At 37.2% G+C, this 20,214-nt stretch overlaps 1 protein-coding gene across 2 annotated transcripts; it reads right to left on the bottom strand.

Annotated features, from left to right (window-relative positions):
• Positions 1-6,180: 6,180 nt before the first annotated feature.
• On the bottom strand, positions 6,181-19,227 carry LOC103034415 (complement C1q-like protein 2). 2 transcript variants are annotated; one of them, XM_049476498.1, is made up of 5 exons: positions 19,010-19,221; positions 17,924-18,092; positions 16,784-16,867; positions 7,091-7,222; positions 6,181-6,659 (listed from the first exon to the last, which is right to left on the bottom strand). In XM_049476498.1, exons 1-5 carry the CDS (start codon positions 19,124-19,126, stop codon positions 6,373-6,375), a joined length of 789 nt encoding a protein of 262 aa, XP_049332455.1. In that variant the 5' UTR covers positions 19,127-19,221; the 3' UTR covers positions 6,181-6,372. The 2 variants fall into 2 exon arrangements, with proteins under 2 accessions (XP_049332455.1, XP_049332456.1); XM_049476499.1 differs by lacking the exons at positions 6,181-6,659; positions 7,091-7,222 and adding exons at positions 14,617-15,710; positions 15,830-15,958 and having other exon boundaries at positions 19,010-19,227.
• Between the last annotated feature and the right edge of the window lie 987 nt (positions 19,228-20,214).

The following is a 20,214-nucleotide window of genomic DNA, read 5'->3' as shown; positions in this document are numbered from 1 at the left end:
CCGAGGGCCAGATGTAACTTATAAATGTAATAAAATGTAACCAAATGTAATATATGTAAATGAATGTAATTACTCCTTAATGTTAAATAACTCTCAATATATTATTTATTCAATCAAATATTACAGTTGCATGGAAAAAATGTTTGCTTGTTGCTCTATTAACATAAATCCTTTTAATTTGTCATGTCATGAAATCCAAAAACTCCATCAATCAAGAACCAAACTATTCAAGTGAATAGAAATGACATCAAGTTATATTAACTTTGAAATTATTAACTGAAATAAGGCTTAATAAATATAAAATCAAAAATTGTGAGCTGTTAAGAACATAGCATTTCCTCAGATTTAGCAGTTCCTCATCCAACCACTAGTGGGAGCTGCAGCAGCAGCACCACAAGCCCGCAGTCTTTACTGAGTCAGAGCTACAGCCCAGCCACGGGCTACAGGGCTCAGCTCAGCCAGTCTGGAGCGTTTTTACAATTTTTAAGTTCTTCTGTGTATGAAATAAAGATTTTTGTAACCGAATAATACAGCTCTCTACAGTTCATCTTTCAGCCCAATCAGCTAACAGCAGCCGTTTAGAGCATGAGTCTCTGCTGGGATTACATTATAAACAGGTCAGTTATCGCGCTGCTAACCTCAGGATGTTTATAACTACGGAGTTTAGTGGACACACCACGGCTGCAAGGTTAGACTGTTGAAGGCTACTGAAGACTATTAAAGGCTATTGGAGGTTATTGAAAGGGTTATTGAGGGCAGAAATCAGTAAAGGCTGGTTAGATAAGTGATTCACGTCCTCGTACTTTGCTGCGGTGAAACTGCGACTAGCGCTGTCACAGTGATGTTTATTAACGTCATTAAAACAGATTTTGTCAGCTATTGTCTTATAAATATTTACACAGAACTTATATCTCTCCTAAAAAGCGTTTATTTTGGTCAGTAACACTCTTCGTAACACAAAAGGCATACCGGTCTTTCGCCTTGAAGCACAGCCGTCCGTCTGCATCAACTTCTCTTTTTCTGGACATTATGGGATAAACATTTATATGTCTCAATTCCACCCGCGAAGTTACACCTTCCCTCCGGCAGGGTTTCCACATCAATGACTACACTGCCGTGTAGTGGCAGTAAGCCGTAACTTTGCGGGTAATACAATCGACAAGCATTGTGGGAAATGTATTTTTGGTCAAAGAACGCTTCTGACTTATTTATTATAGACACTAAGATCTTACAAGCTCTCGCGGGCCACATAAAAAGACGTGGCGGGCCACATTTGGCCCGCGGGCCTTGTGTTTGACACATGTGGCTTACACACTAACACAGCTGCAGTTTATTAATCACAGTGGGTTTAAACTGTGTGCTGATTCAGAGACGTGTATTTTTAACCAGCTATCAGAAACATATCATCACAGTTGAAGTGGTTAGCCTATCGTTACCTTTCTTTTAGAAAAATCTCCTTATATCCATATCTGTTTTAAAATCAGCTGAAGCTGCTGCGTCCCGATCTCGCTGCTAAATCTCACAGCGAGGGGGCGGGGCTTCCCCAACAGCAAACTGCCTCTGCTCCGCGCGCCGCAAAACCAGCAAGCTGATTGGCTGTTTCTACTGAGAGGCGTGACTTAATACCTGAACCGGCTCCGTGATTGGTCCGGTCTGTCTCCTCATTAATAGTACAGCTGACCTGAGCGAACTGATATCATTTTTGGGGGGGACAAATCCACCTGTTTCTAATATTGGGTGGGACATGTCCCACCCATCCCCCCCGGTTCCTACGCCTATGTATCTATCTATCTATCTATCTATCTATCTATCTATCTATCTATCTATCTATCTATCTATCTATCTATCTATCTATCTATCTATCTATCTACCACAACAAGACTGTGAATTAGTCTATTAAATATATTACAATACGCAAGAAAAGGTAGCCCTGGTGGACACAACAACCCAGCTACAAATTGTGCGTTCTTATAAATGTTCAGAGACCATCTCATCGGGTATGAATGGTGTTGTCTTATAAGTTCTTGCAATTTTTAGGGACCTAGTACTTATTCTTGTTACAGCATGCAACAAAAACCTTCATACATGTTAATTAAAAAATAACAAAATATATCATTTTGTAGCATGGCCATCAAAAAAACAGAGCAGAGGATGGATGTACTGGAGTATGAAAAAATGCTATAGTGACACTTTTATTAAATATTAATAATTTAATAATACATTACAACAATAAATTAATAATTTAATAATATCATATTGCTCTCTTAATGTAGTTTGCCTCTTTTTCAGTGGTTTGAGTGTTTAAATTTTTCTCTTAGAATCTGTGTTTCAATGAGCACTTTAGAATATAACACACAGACTAGAAGATTTGTCCAAAAATATACTCTTAAGGTAACAAACACTAAAAAGGAAAATTATTGGGGAAGAACATTCAGTGACTATAACAAACTGATGGGAAAGATGAGGTGAGATCCAATAAGAAAGCTTATCATATTTCGCCTCAATTAAATCCTGGTGTGCAGGAGCAAGAAAGTAAATATAGCAAGAGGGTCCACTGTCCCAGACCAGCTCGTATAGCTGTGCAGTGTGAAGCTACCTTAACACTAAAAACAGTTCCTAATAATAAAAAAATAATAATAATAAAAATATATATTAATATTAATTTAATATAATTAATATAGCTTATTTTTAAAAATAGATTCTTAGTCGTAATAATACTTTTTATTTAATTAAGTTATATTAATTTGTCTATGTTAAATATTTGAAGAAGTATGGAAATACAATTATTACTGTAAAAGTACAACAGATATTCTGTTGTTGTGTTCCTAGATGCCTTTGTCACTGTGTGGCTATTTGAGTTGCAGTAACCTTCCTGTCAGTTTGAACCCGCCTGGCCACTCTCCCCTTTACTTCTTGTTCTTCTGCCCCACACATCTGCTGCTTACTGGATGCTTATTTCATCATCTGAATTGAAATGCCTAATCTCTCAATATTCAAAATAATAGTCCTCATCTTTGAAGTTGTTTATTGAGGTTTCTGTTATGTTACTGTAATACTACTGTTGTAATTATATGAAACGGCAAACAGGCAGACGTGACATATTCTATATTGTATTGAGTGTTGAAATGTGACTAGCTTAGAACCAACTTGGGACATCCCTTGTAAGTGATGCAAGATCTGTTTATCAAGGAAACTTGTTTCACTTAGAAAGTAATAAAGGGAGCATTCTCATATGACCTACAGGGAACCATGTGATTCAATATTACCATAAAAGAACAAAAAAAAAAGAATGTAGAATAAAATGTTCTGATGTAGATCTGACTAACAGGGAACCACATGAGAATGTTCTCAAAACGTCCCAAATGTTCAAAGCAATGTGACCATAAAATATTCAAAATGGAACATCCCTCTAAAATCATATAGGGAATGTTTTTATATGACCAACTTCAAGATCCACATACAAATGTTTTGATTACGTCTCCAGCAAAATGCTCTCTTATGAGCAACAGGGGACCATATGGGAACGTTCTGTTTACGTCTCAAATGTTCTCTTCTTAATGTTGCAATATGACCATTAAATTTGCTATAATGAACCCCGCCTACGCGATGCGGGGAGGGGAACTGTGATGATGTTGCTTGGGGTACAGTTCAGAACAGCTTGAAACGGTTCTCAAGCCAGGTCCCCCCACCCCCCTTCTTGAAGAAGGTAACTCTTCACGCATGGTTGCTAAAGATGTGGGCTGTTCACAGTCAGCTGTATCCAAGATATGGACCAAATACAAACAGCATGGAATGGTTGTTAAAGCCAAGCGTACTGGTAGACCGAGAAAGACATCAAAGCGTCAAGACAAGCAACTTAAGGCCATTTGTCTTGAAAACCGAAAAAGTACAACTAAACAGATGAAGCATAAATGGGAAGAAGCTGGAGCCAATGTATGTGACCGAACCGTAAGAAATCGCCTAAAGGAAATGGGATTTCAATACAGGAAAGCTAAAAGAAAACCATCATTGACACCTAAACATAAAAGAACAAGACTGCAGTGGGCTAAGGAGAGGCAATCATGGACTGTGGATGACTGGATGAAAGTTATCTTCAGTGATGAGTCAAGAATCTGCATTGGACAAGGTGATGATGCTGGAACTTTTGTTTGGTGCCGTTCCAGTGAGATTTATGAAGAGGCCTGCCTGAAGAAAACAACCAAATTTCCACAGTCCTTGATGATATGGGGCTGCATGTCAGGCAAAGGCACTGGGGAGATGACTGTGGTTAATTCTTCTATCAATGCACATGTTTACATTGACATTTTGGACAGTTTTCTCATCCCTTCAATTGAACAGATGTTTGGAGATAATGAAATAATTTTCCAAGATGACAATGCATCGTGCCATAGGGCGAAAACAGTGAAGGCATTCCTTGGAGAAAGACACATTCAGTCGATGTCATGGCCTGCAAATAGTCCAGATCTCAACCCAATTGAAAACCTGTGGTGGAAATTGAAAAAAATGGTCCACAAGAAGGCTCCGACCTGCAAAGCTGATCTGGCAACTGCTATCAAAGAGAGTTGGCACCAAATTGATGCAGAATACTGTTAGTCACTCATCAAGTCCATGCCTCAGAGACTGAAAGCCGTTATAAAAGCCAAAGGTGGTGCAACTAAATACTAGTGATGTATTTTGAATCATCTTTTGTTTATCTGTTTTTCATGATTCCATACTTTTTTCCTCAGAATTGAGTGATTCCATATTTTTTTCCCTGTGGTTGGTCAATAAAAGTAACATTCACTGACTTCCACAATGTTTTTTCTTCATTTCTTTGAGTGTTCCTGAAAGCCAACAAGTTGCACTTTGGAATGACCTTATTATTGTATCATGTTTTTGATCAGAGTTTGTTTTACAGAATGAAATGTCTGAAGGAGTGCTCATCCAAGACTGGTGATTCCATACTTTTTGCCAGGGGTTGTATATATATAGGACCAGGGGGAGGAGCTCGGGAAATTGAGGCGTGGTTCATATCCAAAATTATGTTAATTCTTAAAAAAACACTAACCAAAAAGGAATGTCCCCCTAAAAGTGCAGCACTTTTATAACCAAATGTATAATTAAAATAAAATAACTACAAATTTTGCCATTAAGAAATACATTATAATTCTGCATTTATTTTTTACAGTAATCATGTATACTTTAAATGTTTGGCATCTATAGTTGTCAGTAAAGCACCATAACATTATTACAAATATATTCCTGTAAAATTATAGCTAGCCATGCACTGAGAAGGAATTTTACTGTAAATGAACAGTACAACTTCATTGCAGTTCTCAGTTATTATAAGATAGTGCTTTATAGTACAGAAAACAGCAACTTAACAGCAACTATAACACTGTGTACAGGCAGACTAGCATAATACGCAACAGAAAGTAGCCCTGATAGAAGTCCACACTGATGGTGATTTAGGGGTGGGGGGACACGCCCATTATGCAAATAAAGGATCCAATAGGAAAGATTTGTGTAACATGTTAAGAAATATTAGATAAAATTTGGAGATAACTCCAACCAAACCAAAAAAATTGTTATGAATAATAATATAACTTGTTGGAGAGTTACAACCACTTGCTGGGGTTGTATTTTATTTTGAGGTACAACAGAGTACATTTCAGTGAGATATGTGTCGAGAACTTGATGATCCAAAATTGTTTGCTTTTAAATGAAAAAGGTATAATTAAAATATATATATTGTTTATTAATATAGTGATACAGAATACCAAATATACCTTTTGGCTGGTTAAATTGTACAAATCTGTGCTTTCTTTAAAGTACAGAAAGACTCTGTACTTTAGAGGGAACACATCTGACCCTGTAAAGACCAATATTATACCTTGATGAGGGTACAGCTATGAATACAAGAAAGTACTTATACCATACCGCTGTTTTTTAGTGTGTGGCATCCTATGATGAGGACCTTTAAATTACGTGTTTAGCCTATTTGCAACCGTTTGTCTGTGAAGACAGCTTGGATGTTTGCTTGTGAATTTTATTAATGTTGATTAGTGTAGATGAAGTTCCAGAATTTGCTGATTTCCCCAGTCCGAAACATGATATGCCATTGGTCAAAACACTTCTAAACTAGATTTTACACAGTTTAATGTGTGCCACAAGAGATTTTCACTCAATAAATTTGTTGCAATAATATGTTTATTAACAAAGTAGAAATACAGTGTAGAAATGACTTGACAGAATTTAATTGTTAAAGAAGTATCCAAAATTACAAAGCCGTTTATATGATGAGTAAATGGGTTTGTAAATTATTTTGCCAATGTAATCAAACAGAGAAAGAAGAAACATTTCGTTCAAAGAAACAGATCATCAGGCCTTTGTTTAAATGTGGAAAAGGAAGAAGCCACTAAAACTAGTGCGGAAGAAGGAGTCGTCCCACAGCACATAATATGGTGGGAGACGGGTGTACATCTGATCTCCTGGTTCCAGCTGTATAGTGACTCCACTGGAAACATGTTTAGCGATGCCATCGATACTGTTTTCACCCAAATGCATCAGAAAATGGTTGTTTTTGTACAGATTCACTCCTATATTGTAGCGGTTGTTGTCATAGACGCCGCCTGTGAATCGAATGTAGTAGACCCCTCGGTACAGAGCTGTGAAGATGCCTGTAGAAGAGATAAAGAAGAAGAAAATAAAATAGAAGAAAAGAAGAAATAAAATAAGTAAGTTAAGTGCTACGTGTGTGTGCTTTTCTACGAAGAAAGGACATCAGAGTACATCTGATCATCTGAGTCCAGAGATATCTGTTCCCTGGTTAAATATCTGTGTCAGTTCAGTTTTCCATGAATGAACCCTAAGAGAGTAAGATTTTGTGGCCATCAACAAATGTATTGTTTTGTTTTTAGGTGAATTGGAGTTAAAATGAAATAATTAATAATCTGAAACCCAGCATCAGATATCTGTAAGTCTGTAAGTTCCATATGTTAATTGATTGTTGACTGCAAAGGTTTTGGTTCTAATAATGTGCCTATATTAAAATAAATGCAAGTGTTTAAAAGAGCAAAGTTATACCTACCTTCTGTGTTCATGACCTTACCTGTAGCGGGGTTGTAGGCATTTCCAACATTAGTGAGGACATTTTTGTAGACTATGGTAGTCTCAGAACCGAATGGTCCCCTCAGTCCAGCAGGCAGGCCTAAAGCAGCGGAGAAAGCCACCTTTTCCCTCCCTGTAATGTTAGAAGAGACGTGTTACACACAAACTGTGACAAAATGCACACATACACTTCTTCCTACAGGCCTCAACTTTTTTTTTGTTATATCAAAAAATAAATAGCATAATAAAGAAATTAAATATAACATAAAAAACACACAGCATACTACGACTTTCTGGGAAAACTTAGACTTGATATAACAAAGTGGATCAACACTTCAGCAGCTCTTCAAACCATCACTGATTATGGAAACTTCACATTAGACCTCAAGCAGTTTGGACTGTGTGTCTCTCCACTCTTCCTCCAGAATCTGCTCCACTGGTTTCCAAATGAAATGTAAAATTTACTGATGATCAGTGATGGTTTAGAGAGGCATGTCATCTGCTGGTGTTGGTCCACTTGGTTATACATGAAGTTTAAAGTCAGTGCAGCGTTTATGCTCCCTCTGCGGCAAACTTTATTGGAGATGCGGATTTCATTTTCCAGCAGGACTTGGCACACTGCCATATTGCCCATATATATAAAAAAAATGGCTTACAGCTAATGACTGTTGAACCTCTGCATATCTAGTCTAGTCTGCCACCATGCACAAGAAAAGTTTGAAAGGAGGATAACTAGATTTGCTTGAATAAGCTTTAATAAAAAAATCCATTTACATCTCCAACAACAGAATGTGATATAGTGTACCGTAATATTACATCACCTGTGATCATCGTGACATTCTGTCTAAGTTCAGCCAATGCGTGCCCCTGCTGATGAACAAGATGTTTGAGCTTCATCAGTTCAGCGGCGCAGTCCAGTGACACAGAAGCCTCCACCTCCTGCAGGCTGTTCTGCACCAGCATCAGTGCAACAACAGCAACGACAACAGCAGCTCTCGCCATCTGTACTGTTACTCACTCTACTTTCTCTCCTCTTAGAAGCTGACAGGTTGAGCTGCTAAATACAGATTGAGCCAGGGGTGGGGCTACAGAGCACTAAATAGAGTGAAATTTGATTGCCCCCTTAAGCGTTCTGAGCTCAACCTGCTCCAAATCTTTCCTTTTTTCCAATTTTCTATAATATACAACATAAACAGACAAAGAAAACTTCTTTTTAAATCTTAAAAAGGTCTGTACACTGTCAAACCTGATACGTTACAGAAAATCAACCTTAAAATCTTAATAGTTAATAACATATTGACCTAAGTACACATTGCACATTGTTGGGTAGATAAAGTGAAGTGTATTTATTCTGCTTAAATTGACATTATGTAAACAGCATCTATGGTTTTAGACAGGCACGCTTTTAGGGACACATTTCCTCACCTACAGCCTCTCTGCATGCTGTGAGCTGTCAGTCATTTAAACATCACAGTAATTTACTGTAAGCAAATTACAGAGAATTACAGCTTGTTAGAGTTAGTTTTGTCATTAATACCATTATGGTAATGTAATTAATCTTTGCAATAACCATTTGTACTTAAAATACTCAGGGTCTTTAGTTGCATTACATTACATTACATTACATTACATGTAGTGGACGTTTGTATCCAAAGCAATTTACAAACAATAAGGTACATCAACAAAACATTTTAGGAGGCCAAAGAGAATAGTGTGATAGAAGAGGAAATTAGGTTAGAAGTAGTTTGTTTTAGGAGAGTAAGTTCTCTTTGAAGAGCTTGGTGTAAAATGGACGTTTGGTGTAGTAAAACATGATAAAAAGTACTGACCTTTGATGAATCGCACAGTGTTCCAAGATCTAAAAATTCTAACAGTTTGTCCAAACACCTTTTAGACTGGGTGATACGGGGTATAATTTGCCCCGATAAATCCTTTTTTTCCACCGTTATCCAGCTCAAAGCAGATCCACACCTCCTTGTTAGAATCAGGAGAGCCCTGACATTTAAAATGAGGCATTAACAACTTAAAAAGCACACAAGTACTTATTAAAAAACACTGTTTACATCCTATAACGCTAGCTTCAGCTCCCAGCACCACCATCACTGAGCTGAAAATAACATAGACGCTATGCTGTGTCTATGTATATATTTGTCAGTTCATTAATGGTGCACTCAGAGCTGAAGCTAGCGTTATAGGATGTAAACAGTGTTTTTTTAAGCTCCTTGTGCACTTTTTAAGTTATTAATGCCTCGTTTTAAATGTCAGGGCTCTCCGGATTCTACCAATAAGGTGTGGAGCTACTTTGATCTGGATAACGGTGGAAAAAGAAATTTATCGGGGGGGCGCTAGAGAGCACTAAATGGAGTAGACGTGTGTTAGCTGGGGGCTCCAGATTTAGCTCATATAAGGTCTTTTTTCCACCACCTAAAGTGGGTGATGCTTTCCTTCCTCGACAAAGAGGATTGTATTTTCTTCTACTTTGGCTATGGAAGTACATTGACACTGGGATGCGTGTTTGTTTTTCTGCATTGCTAGGTTATCAATGTTTATCTCGAAGGTAATTGTTAAGTATTTGGGTAATAATAACTGAGTGGATTTTTCTTTCAATTGTTTTGTTCAGTTCTGGGGCCCCCTTCTTGTTGTTTTAGTTGCTGTTTAGCAGTTAAGTTAGATACATAGTCTGCTAGGCTTTCGACCCTAATAATTTGGGTATTTTCGGACACTTCTGGGTGGAAGTGAGTCTGTTTAAGGGATGGGTTTGGGTGGTGTGCTACTACGGGTTTGTTGGCTTGTTTGTCTGTTTATTTGTTTGCTCGGTTTCTGTCACTTGCAATTATGGTTAACTTATATCCGCACACCAGGTTAAATGACATCTAAGAGTGATACTAGCACCGCTGGTGTTACGATAGCATCTTGGAATGTTAGAGGTTTGGGTCATCCAGTTAAAAGGGGATGAGTATGTATTTAATTGGCTCTCAAGAGCTCTTAATGTACAGTTGGACTTTGACCCTATAACTGCAATTTGTGGCTACTCTACATTACTGGATGCTTTTCCATATCCTGTACAACAAGTGGTAATGGCTGGTATGGTTGTGGCTAAAAAACTGATCCTCCTCGACTGGAAATTGTCCACTGCTCCATACTTTATATGTTGGTTGTCTGAGATGCTTACATTCGCCTCAATGGAACGTTTACGCAGTCATGGCCAGGGTGCACAACATCCCAACAAAACCTGGAAACTTGTATTGGACTATTTCAAGGGACAGTAAAGTGAGCCGGGCTGCTTTTTTTTTTCCCTTTCTTCCCTCCTTTCCCTTTGTTTTGTGTGGTTTGTAGGTGTGGTTGTCGGGTTGGGGTTTGTGATTTAATTGTTGATGTTTGTTATAGAAAATACAAAATGAACAAATAAAATATATATAAAAAAAAGAAAAATAAATGTATTGTGTCACCCAGTCTGAAGGGTGTTTGGACAAACTGTTTTAATTTCTGGATCTCGGAACCCTGTGGGAGAACGGAGGTTTGCTATTCATCAAAGGTGATTCCTTTTTAGGATTCAAGGATTCAAGGAGATTTTATTGTCATTCGCATCACATGTGGTACATGAGGTGGAACGAAATTGTGATCTCACGATCCAGTTTTACACCCAAAGAGCTGTTATTAATAGATATATAGATAAAAAAAAAGAATACAATAAAAGAAATAGAATATACAAAATAGACAGATAAATATCCCAAAGAATAAAAAAAATAAATAGAGAGTAGAAAGGTTCAGCAACATGAAGTCCAGAGTGCAAGTGTGCTATAGCAGCATGATAATGTGAATTAGAGCAGTGGAGATAAAGTGTCTCAGTGCAAGTAAAGTGACCATGTTTGTAAACAGTAAACAGTAATTTGTCCTTGGTGTCAGTGCAGTGTGTTGTTAAGTGGAGTTTAAGAGTCTTTATCATGCTTTGTTACACCAAAAGTCCATTTAAATATAGTGTTCGACGCTCCTGCTCTGGTAGTGGAAGGTAGTTTATTCCACATTTACGTAACTATGTATAAAACAGTCTGGATTGCTTTGTGTGAATGTTTGGCAAAGCTAGGCGACACAGTGCAGCGGCCAGGAGGGAACATAAGCCTTTAGAAGAAGAGTGCAGGTAGAAGGTAGCTGCTCTGTCATCACTTTGTAGGCAATTGTAAGGGCTTTGAGCAGCAACGAGTAGCAGTGGAGCTCAATGAGTAATGCAGTGACATGTGCCCGTTTTGGCTGGTTGAAGACCAGGCGAGCTGTTGCGTTCAGGACCAACTGAAGTGGTTTTACAACACAGTTAGCATTGCATTGCAGAATTTGAGGTGTGAGATGACCACTGCTTATATCAAGAGATGGCAGGCTTGTTGCATTAGAAACTGTCGAATTTGTCTGATGTTGTAAAACACAAAGCGGGGAAGACCGAGCAACTGAGGCAACATAGTGTGTAAAGGGTAGCTGGTCTTGGAAATTGTTTTGCTGGAAGAACCAGCAGTTAAAACTTTGATAGGTTTAGTTTAAGGTGGTGTTCCATCATCCATAAGGATTTATCTGAGAGACACTGTGATATCCGCACAGAAATCGAAGGGTCATCTGGCAGGAATAGGGTTGAGTGTCAACAGAACAGCAATGATGGAAGAAGCCATGTGAGAACCCCAGTGGATAATGATCAGGCTGAGGAAAGCTGTCCTTGCAATGACACATTGAATGAACGCCCAGTGAGGTATGATTTGAACCATGATAGCGTATTATCTGAGATATCCATGTTTAAGAGTATAAATAGAAGATAGGGGGCCGAGAGGGCCAGTAGAATGAGTACTAAGGACTGTCCTGCAGCTCTGGCCGTTTTTAATGCTTCTGTCAGAGACAATAAGAGCCATTTTATTGGAGTGTCCTTTTTAAAAACTGATTGGTTTTAATTCAGGAGGTCATTCTGGGAGAGGAAGCCAGAGACCTGATTGAAAGCTGCTCTTTCTATAGTTTTAAAAAGAAAGCGTAGTAGTGAGACTGGTCTGTAGTTATCAACCTGGGCGGGCTTGAGAGAAGGCTTTTTAAGCAGTGGTTTGTCGTGGGCTTGTTTAAAGGCAGTCAGGAATTCACTGGTAGTAAAAGAGGCATTGATTGTGTGTGTGATAGTCAGGATGATTGTAGGTGCAATGGTTTGTAATAGGTCTGTAGGAATTGGTTTCTATTGGAGTCCAATTGGTGGAGATGTATTAGGATGTATTAGGATGACTACATGTTAGGAGAGCCAGTGCTGTTCTCTCGTTCTCAGTCAGAGGAGTGAACGAGGAGAAGGTGGCGTCTTTGGTAAAGGGAAACCGGGCAGCAGAACATGTAGTAGGACTTCTACATGTTGGATCAGTGATGGAACTGCTGATGGCTGCCACTTTCCCAGTAAAAAATAAAGCAAGAGTCGGAGGAGGTGGAGGGTTCAGTAGTGTTTTAAATATTACAAATAGTAGCAAGGCTGGTAGAGAAGGAAGCCAGAAGGTTTTAGCTCATTAGATCATCCAGACAAACCGAGTCTCCCGCATTTCGGTAGTGGCTCCCTGATGCCCGCGAGTCACATATAATCTCCCAGAATTCAGAACTAGTGCCCCAAGAGTGCACTTCACACAAACGCGCACACAGGCGACAGACTTTTTTTCTCTAATCGCATGTGGGAGAGAGAAAACAGAGAGGGTTCTGATTGGCCTGTTCTCTGCAAAGAGTCTGTGAGACAGCCAATCAGTTTTTAGTGTGGGCGGGCAGTGTTTTCCCCCCTCACGGACGGAATTGTTCAGTGAGTGAGAGAAAGCAGATCATGGCGGAGGCAGGGAAAGCAGAGGCAGGGCCTTCCAAAAAGAAAAAAATATAAAACTCATTTCACCTCTGAATACTCTAAATTTAATTTAAAAAAAGGAAAATTAATTAAAATAAAAGTAAACTTTCTTTATCCTTTGGTGTGTGTTCCATTTTTTTATTGTTCTGTTTTTTTTTTTTTTGGCCGGGGGGGCCAAATCAACTTTTGCAACTTGGGATGTCTGGGTCATCATAGTTTAGCTTTTTTGACATTTTTTTTTTTTGCCAGATCTGAGTTTGGAGCGTAGTTTCCAATTTTTCTCAATAGTTTACACACATTTCTGAAAGCATGTCTCATACTCTCAGAGCTCTACACACAACAAACAACACACACACACAATAATCAAGACCCCTCAATTCTCCTGCAAAATTTAACTTTACATCCAAAACATCCATACCTGTCAAGTCTCCCGTCTTGGCCGGGAAACTACCGTATTTTACTCCTCTTTCCCGCCGTCCTCCCGTATTAGTATTTTCCCGCAAATTTCCCGTATTATATTAAAAATTAAAAAACGTTATTATTGAGGTGACTGACCGCTGTGTGTTTCTTAACCAATCGTGGTGCCGGTTCAAGAAGAAAGTCTCGCCTTTCAGGAGAAACAGCCAATCAGCTTGCTGGTTTTGAGGAGCGTGGAGGAGGGTCAGTGTGGGGAAGCCACACATACCACCACTTACAGGGTGTAGATACACTGATCTAATGTGACTTCTGTTTATTTGTTGTGTACAGTAAGAGCACAGTAAGACCTCATGTCCTGAGTAAATAGAGGGTTTCCAGGCAAATCCTCCCAAAAAATTTGCATTTTCTTCACTGTAATTATATGTTTTGAGCAACTATACAGCAACTTAGTCAATAGTGTGCCAATGTTTAAGCAAGTTTGAGAAAAGTATAAAGAGAATGTTGCAAAAGAAATGCTAGTAAAATTTTATATATGTATTGTGAATGTTGCGAAATTATTTTTTTAATAGTTCAGGGCTAGTTTTAGGGCTTGTTAGTGTAATTTAGTGTAATTTATTATTTAGAAGGGGTAGAAGAGATGGTTGAGCTGGAGAGAAAAAAATTGGAAAAGGCCTGAAATTAACTGAACTGATCAGGAGTGGATTAAAGTATTAATAAAAGACTATTAATTGTGTAGGCCCCTTAGGACTAATTTTTATTGATGGAATATATCTGGTCCATGACCTTTTTGTAAAAGCTCATGATACTATTTTGAGGTCACCAACGGTCATTTTGCAGAATTTGTAAACCCATTTGTTCAATTTTAAATCCATAAAAAATATATATATATATATATATATATATATATATATATATATATATATATATATATATATATATATATTATCAGTAGTAGGAATATAGGAATATCCACAGCATTTCAGTGACAACAAAGGTAGACCTATTACATTCTGATAACCTAATTGTAGTTTGTAAGTGGTTCACAGGTGGTTGTCTTAAAATGTAAGGGATACTGAACCTCGGTTGGGCTAGTTGGATGGCTCGAAGCAGGTGGCGGAAAATTTCCCTTATTTTTAAATCCAAAACTTGACGGGTATGAACATCTTATCTCAAAATGGTGTTGTAAAACACTATGATGAATGGAAAACACTTCTTCTCCATTCATCATAATGACTTAGTCCTTTTTATGTTCAGTGTTACACTTACTACAGACACATAACTGTGTTGTAAAATATTTTAGAATGTTGTTTTTATACTCAGAACACACAAATATATATATATATATATTTGTATTTTACCACAAAAACAATGTACACAATGTACATCCCAGCCAACACACAGCTGCATGTACAGTGTGGTCTACATACAAAACAACAGAAGAATTTAAAACAGACAAAAAACTGTTTTGGTCTGGCCACAGCATCTCATCCACATCACAAGCACTGTTTTCCCTGAACAAGCAGCAGGTAAATATCGCCTAGCATGGCCAATTCAGATATTAAAAGAATTAACTATACTAACAGTTAAATAATGTAAATACTGTTTAGGAACTTATGGTACGAATACATTTCCCAAATAATTGAGACATATTTTATTTTTACAGTCCTAAAGAACAACCCACAGGCAATAGGGTACTACAGTATATACTGTATTTATATACAGTACTGCAGTTTTTTAGTGAGAGTTGATTTCTTACCTATTCTCATTTCTGAAAGTCTGCATGATGGATGTTAAAGTTTATGCTACAGATGGATGCTACTCGTTTACAGTGGCCACAACCAAATTCAAACATCTACTGCTTTAGTACAGGGGCTTAAATATAAAAACTTCTATGTCTGTTTAACATGAACAAATTTTAAAAAACACAAAACAACCCACTTACCATTTTTTACATAAAAAAAAAGTTAAAATCATCTATATTTATGTTAATTTTGCTGTGTAAAATTGATCACATGGAAAAACTCATGAAAAAGCCTTCAATTTTTTTTTTTAAATAATTTGTTCTGTGAGTTTACCATGAAAGGCACTCACACAGGGTAAAGCAGAAAGCCCGTAAAAGTTGTTGAGTTATTTGAGTTATCATAAAGTTTGTAGGTTGCTGATAGACTGGTGTAAATCTCATCTCCCACCTCCAGCTCCAGCGTGAGGCCACTGCTTATAAACTCATGATACCCGTGGGTGTTATAAGAACCAATGTGCATTAGAGTTTGCTGATTCTTATGTAAATTAACAGACATGGCATTGGAGTGCATGAAGCCCAGAGCCGTGAACCTGAAATAGTAGATTCCCTTCACTGGAGCTGTGAAAACTTCTGCAATGACAAACATGTTACTTTATTACTAACAAATTAATAAACATTAACAAATAAATTACATATTGTAGTTTTGTTTATAATCACTGTTAATGCTGTAATATTTGGGTTTGCTGTACCAGTGTTTGAGTTGTAAGCTTTGCCAACATTTGTGATTACTTTTTTGAAGACCAGTTGAGTCTGAACACTGAACGGTCCCACTGTTCCAGAATCAGTCAGAGCAGCTGAGAACGCCACCTTCGGCCTCTCTGAAACCACAGAGTTAATAAGTAATAATGTATAGAGAGTTTGGCAATGAAAACATAAGAATACACATATACCCATGATTTGGATTAAGGATTAAAAATGGATCTCATCTGCGTTCTCTTTAATGAGATTTTTTGTGGCATTTTTACTAGCAGTTAGTCTGTTCTCCAGCACTGTTTAGGGGAGGTTAATATTCAGAATTAAAAGGTATGACTTAACAGTAATTAATCATATTAAATACATTAATGTATTTATTTGTAGGTATATGTTTGAGTAAAATGAATATTGATGTTTTATTCAATAAACAACGGACAACATTTCTCCTAAATTCTAAATAAAAATGTTGTCATTTATAGCATGTATTTGCAGAAAATGAGAAATGGCTGAAATAACAAAAAAGATTCGGAGCTTTCAGACCTCAAATAATGCAAAGAAAACATTCATAAAGTTTTAAGAGTTCAGAAATCAATATTTGGTGGAATAACTGGTTTTAATTACAGTTTTCATGCATCTTGACATGTTCTCCTCCACCAGTCTTACACACTGCATTGGCATAACTTTATGCCACTCCTGGTGCAAAAAACCGAGCAGTTCAGCTTGGCTTGTTGGTTTGTGATCTTACTCTTGATTATATTAATTTGTAAAGCCCAGGCAGTTGGTACAGAACCATGGGATGGATTTTTACTTTCTGAGCCTGGGTCAACCCCCTTTAACAATTTGTGATAAATTGTGATTACAAACCTCTGTTGGGAAACTACCTTGACAACATAATTCCATTATCCAATGATTTGTTGATCTGGTTTATTAGCAGAAATAGCGTGTGTTACCTGTGTTCTCCTTCTTCAGGTTTTCCACCTCTTGCTCACTGACCGCTAGTCTGGTCTTCATATCAGAGAGCTCTGTTTCTTGTGCTAGAGTGGGATAATGAAAGTATGCTTGAGTTAAATATATTAGAACACATTTCTAATATATTTTGTCTTTGTTTCTTTGCTCTGTGTTTCTCTTTTAAAGGCAAGGTACAGGTGTTGCTGGTTAGGCTTGATTGCCTCCAGAATCCACAATTTTCCCCCTCTGGTGGCCAGAGACTTTCAAGCCCTGGAGCCACCGTTTACATGAATAGAGTATTTCATGACAATTAGCCTATTTTAAACATTAAAATATATAAATATGTAAATCACCGATTGGATGAAATAACACATAACATTAATATTTAGTGAAAAAAGAGACAAGCAGCTTTCATAGTTGCATAGACTGTCATACTAATAGTAAGAAGGCCAAAATACACCTAGTTATTCATTTATACATCCAGGCACATTTTTCCCTTTTGAACTATGAAGTGACAAGATTAGGACTATGAGCAGGACAAAATTTTTCCCAAATTCCAAATCAAAATAATGTAATTTGGAGCATTTATTTGCAGAAAATGAAAAATGGCTAAAATAACAAAAAAGATGCAGAGCTTACAGACCTCAAAGAATGCAAAGAAAACAAGTTAATATTTATAAAGTTGTAAGAGTTCAGAAATCAATATTTGGTGGAATAACCCTGGTTTTAATCACAGTTTTCATGTATATTGGCATGTTCTCCTCCACCAGTCTTACACACTGCTTTTGGATACCTTTATGCCACTCCTGGTGCAAAACTTCAAGCAGGTGAGTTTGGTTTGATGGCTTGTAATCATCCATCCATCCTCTTGATTATATTCCAGAGGTTTTAAATGTAATAAAATCAAAGAAACCCTTTTAAGTGGACTTATTTTTGTCCAGAATTGTGTATATAACCAGTGTTATTTCAAAAAAGGACACACAATTGCTCTCTCTTTACCTTTCTTTTGTTTAAAATCAAGATTATCATGTAAATTGTCTGAAAAAAAATGTGAAATATACTTATATCTATGTATTTAGCTAGTTATATTTGATATTCGCTCAGTTTAAGACAGTCTTAGGACAACTACACAGTAACTGAACCTGTGTTCTCTTTCTGCATCTTCAGCAGCTCTGATTTCAGCTCCAGTAATGTTGTTCCTTGTTGATTAACCAGATCGCTCAGACTCTTCAGCTCAGCAGAGATGTCCCGCTGAACAAACAGGCTGGACAGACTTTCAGTTTCCTGTGGCTCAGTGTCTCCAGCACTGTCCTGCAAGAGATTGAAGAGCAGAGAGTCTCTCACTGTGCAGTTCTTGTATTTGGCGTTCATGTCAAAGTTCAGTGCTGCTGGACTTTGAGCATATTTAGACCTTTTATCAGTTCCTCTTTCAGATTCTCTTATTAGACTGCCACATGCCATGAGCTTTTTTACTCTAGAAGCCATATGGCTGCTCAAAAATGTAATCAGTTGAAATGTAAAAGGTAGCAGAATTATTACATTTTCCTGGAACTGGCCATGTTTTGTTTTTATCCACATTTCTACCAAATTTTTCCAAGCGACTTTCTTTTTTTGTTTATTTGTTTGTTTGTTTGTTTTTACATATTTTTGAATGTATAGACTTCCAATATATTCACACCTTAAATATATTTTCAAAAATGGTTAGACTTGAGTGTATATGAGTTGGAAGCATAAGAATATTAATGATAGTTCATTACATGGTTTATTACTTTGACAAAATACATGGACAGCATTAAGCTGGTTTATTTTTCTTGAAAATCACACCTCTAGGATACATGATGTAGATAACTACAAACCTAAAAACCTGACAGTCAGAGCAGCCTATGCCTTTGAGTTTTTTGATCAGGGCCAATCTGGCCATTATTCCAACTAATAACAAAACTGATTCACTAAACTAGATATTTATTTTCAGCTACTTGTAATAACAACAAATATTATAATAAAGAGTTATTCCAAAAAACGATGAGAAAAACACTATAATGTGGGACACAATAAAAACTATATACAAAAATATAAAGTTTTTAGTCTAAATAAATAAAAATGTTTAGTGCAAAATATATATATATATATATAAAGTATTGTTTGTAAACGTTGTAAATTTGTCATTTTGTTTCCTTTTTCAAGGCCTATGGAGATCCCAGCTAAGATTGCCAATAAGAGAAACATGCCTCTTTATGCTCGTTACTGGTAAATGCGCTTTCCAATCCAGATCCGCTGTTCTCATCACTGGACCCAAAAATGACGTCGATCACGTCCGCAGTACTGTGCTGTTTCTTGGGAGGCATATTATAAATATCATTATGCCAAAAACAAACAAAACGTCAGTAATTCTTCTCAAGCTCGTGTCAACTGAAGCCCGTCCCTGTGCGCGTCACCTGGACAGAAGGAGCGCGCTGGAAAGGTGCGCGCGCACCATATACCTAGCTTTAGTTTGAGCGCAGGTAGTTTCACAGTTTTTCTTTGGACACTTTTGTGTCATTTATTGATATTATTTGGTTTGAAACATCATATGAATATGTTTAAAGCACTATAAGTAAATAGTATTGGTTGGTGAAAAGGCACATATTTATATTTTTTTGTGGGGAAAGTCCCTTTTTTCGACACTTTGAGAAATCAGTGGCAGTGATGACGTCACGCGATTTACTCAGACCTGAGAGTGAATGTATATACAACTAATTATGTGTTTTGAGTGTTTTTGAGGTTAATTGGAAGAATACAACAAGGAACTCTGAAGGAGATCTTACTTTATAGGTGCTTTGCCCAGTGGATTTTATGCAGATGCAATGGGATGTGGAATGTAACCACTATTTTCGCACCTTATATTCCAATCAGAATTAAACTCTGTCCCTCGCATTGTGTTCTCCCCTTTATTTAGAGCGTTTGCACAGCGCTTTGCTTCCATGCTGTTTTTTACTGTTAAAATGCGCCATCTACAGGCGGCCGCATGTATGTTCAGTCAGCATTTAAGGTGGAACGGAAATCTGAATTGGCGAATAAGAAGCTAACTTCAGCGTCGTGTTATAATAAAAAAAATGAAACAGTAATATGTCTAGTTCTTTAGGCTATTTACAGTATACTAGTTATATTTTCATAATGTTGTGTCAAATTCTACAGACTATTTGATAATCTGGATTTAGGCCATCTGGAAATATGCAAAACAGGCAATTTATTCTCATTTAATCTTATCAAATGCCAAGTTCAGAGGGTCATAATAAAAAAGGTACAGTAATATTTCTAGTTATTTAGGGTGTTCACAGTATACTAGTTCTATTTTCATATTTTTTTGGCAAATGTAACAGACTATTTGATCATCTAGAGTTACGGCAACAGGAATCATGCAGAACAGGCAATTTATTCTCCCTTAATCTTCTTA

Source organism: Astyanax mexicanus, chromosome 1 (assembly GCF_023375975.1).
Source record: "Astyanax mexicanus isolate ESR-SI-001 chromosome 1, AstMex3_surface, whole genome shotgun sequence".
Classification (NCBI taxonomy): domain Eukaryota; kingdom Metazoa; phylum Chordata; class Actinopteri; order Characiformes; family Acestrorhamphidae; genus Astyanax; species Astyanax mexicanus.
The sequence above is the reverse complement of the archived record's forward strand: the minus strand, read 5'-3'. Positions and strand labels throughout refer to the sequence as shown.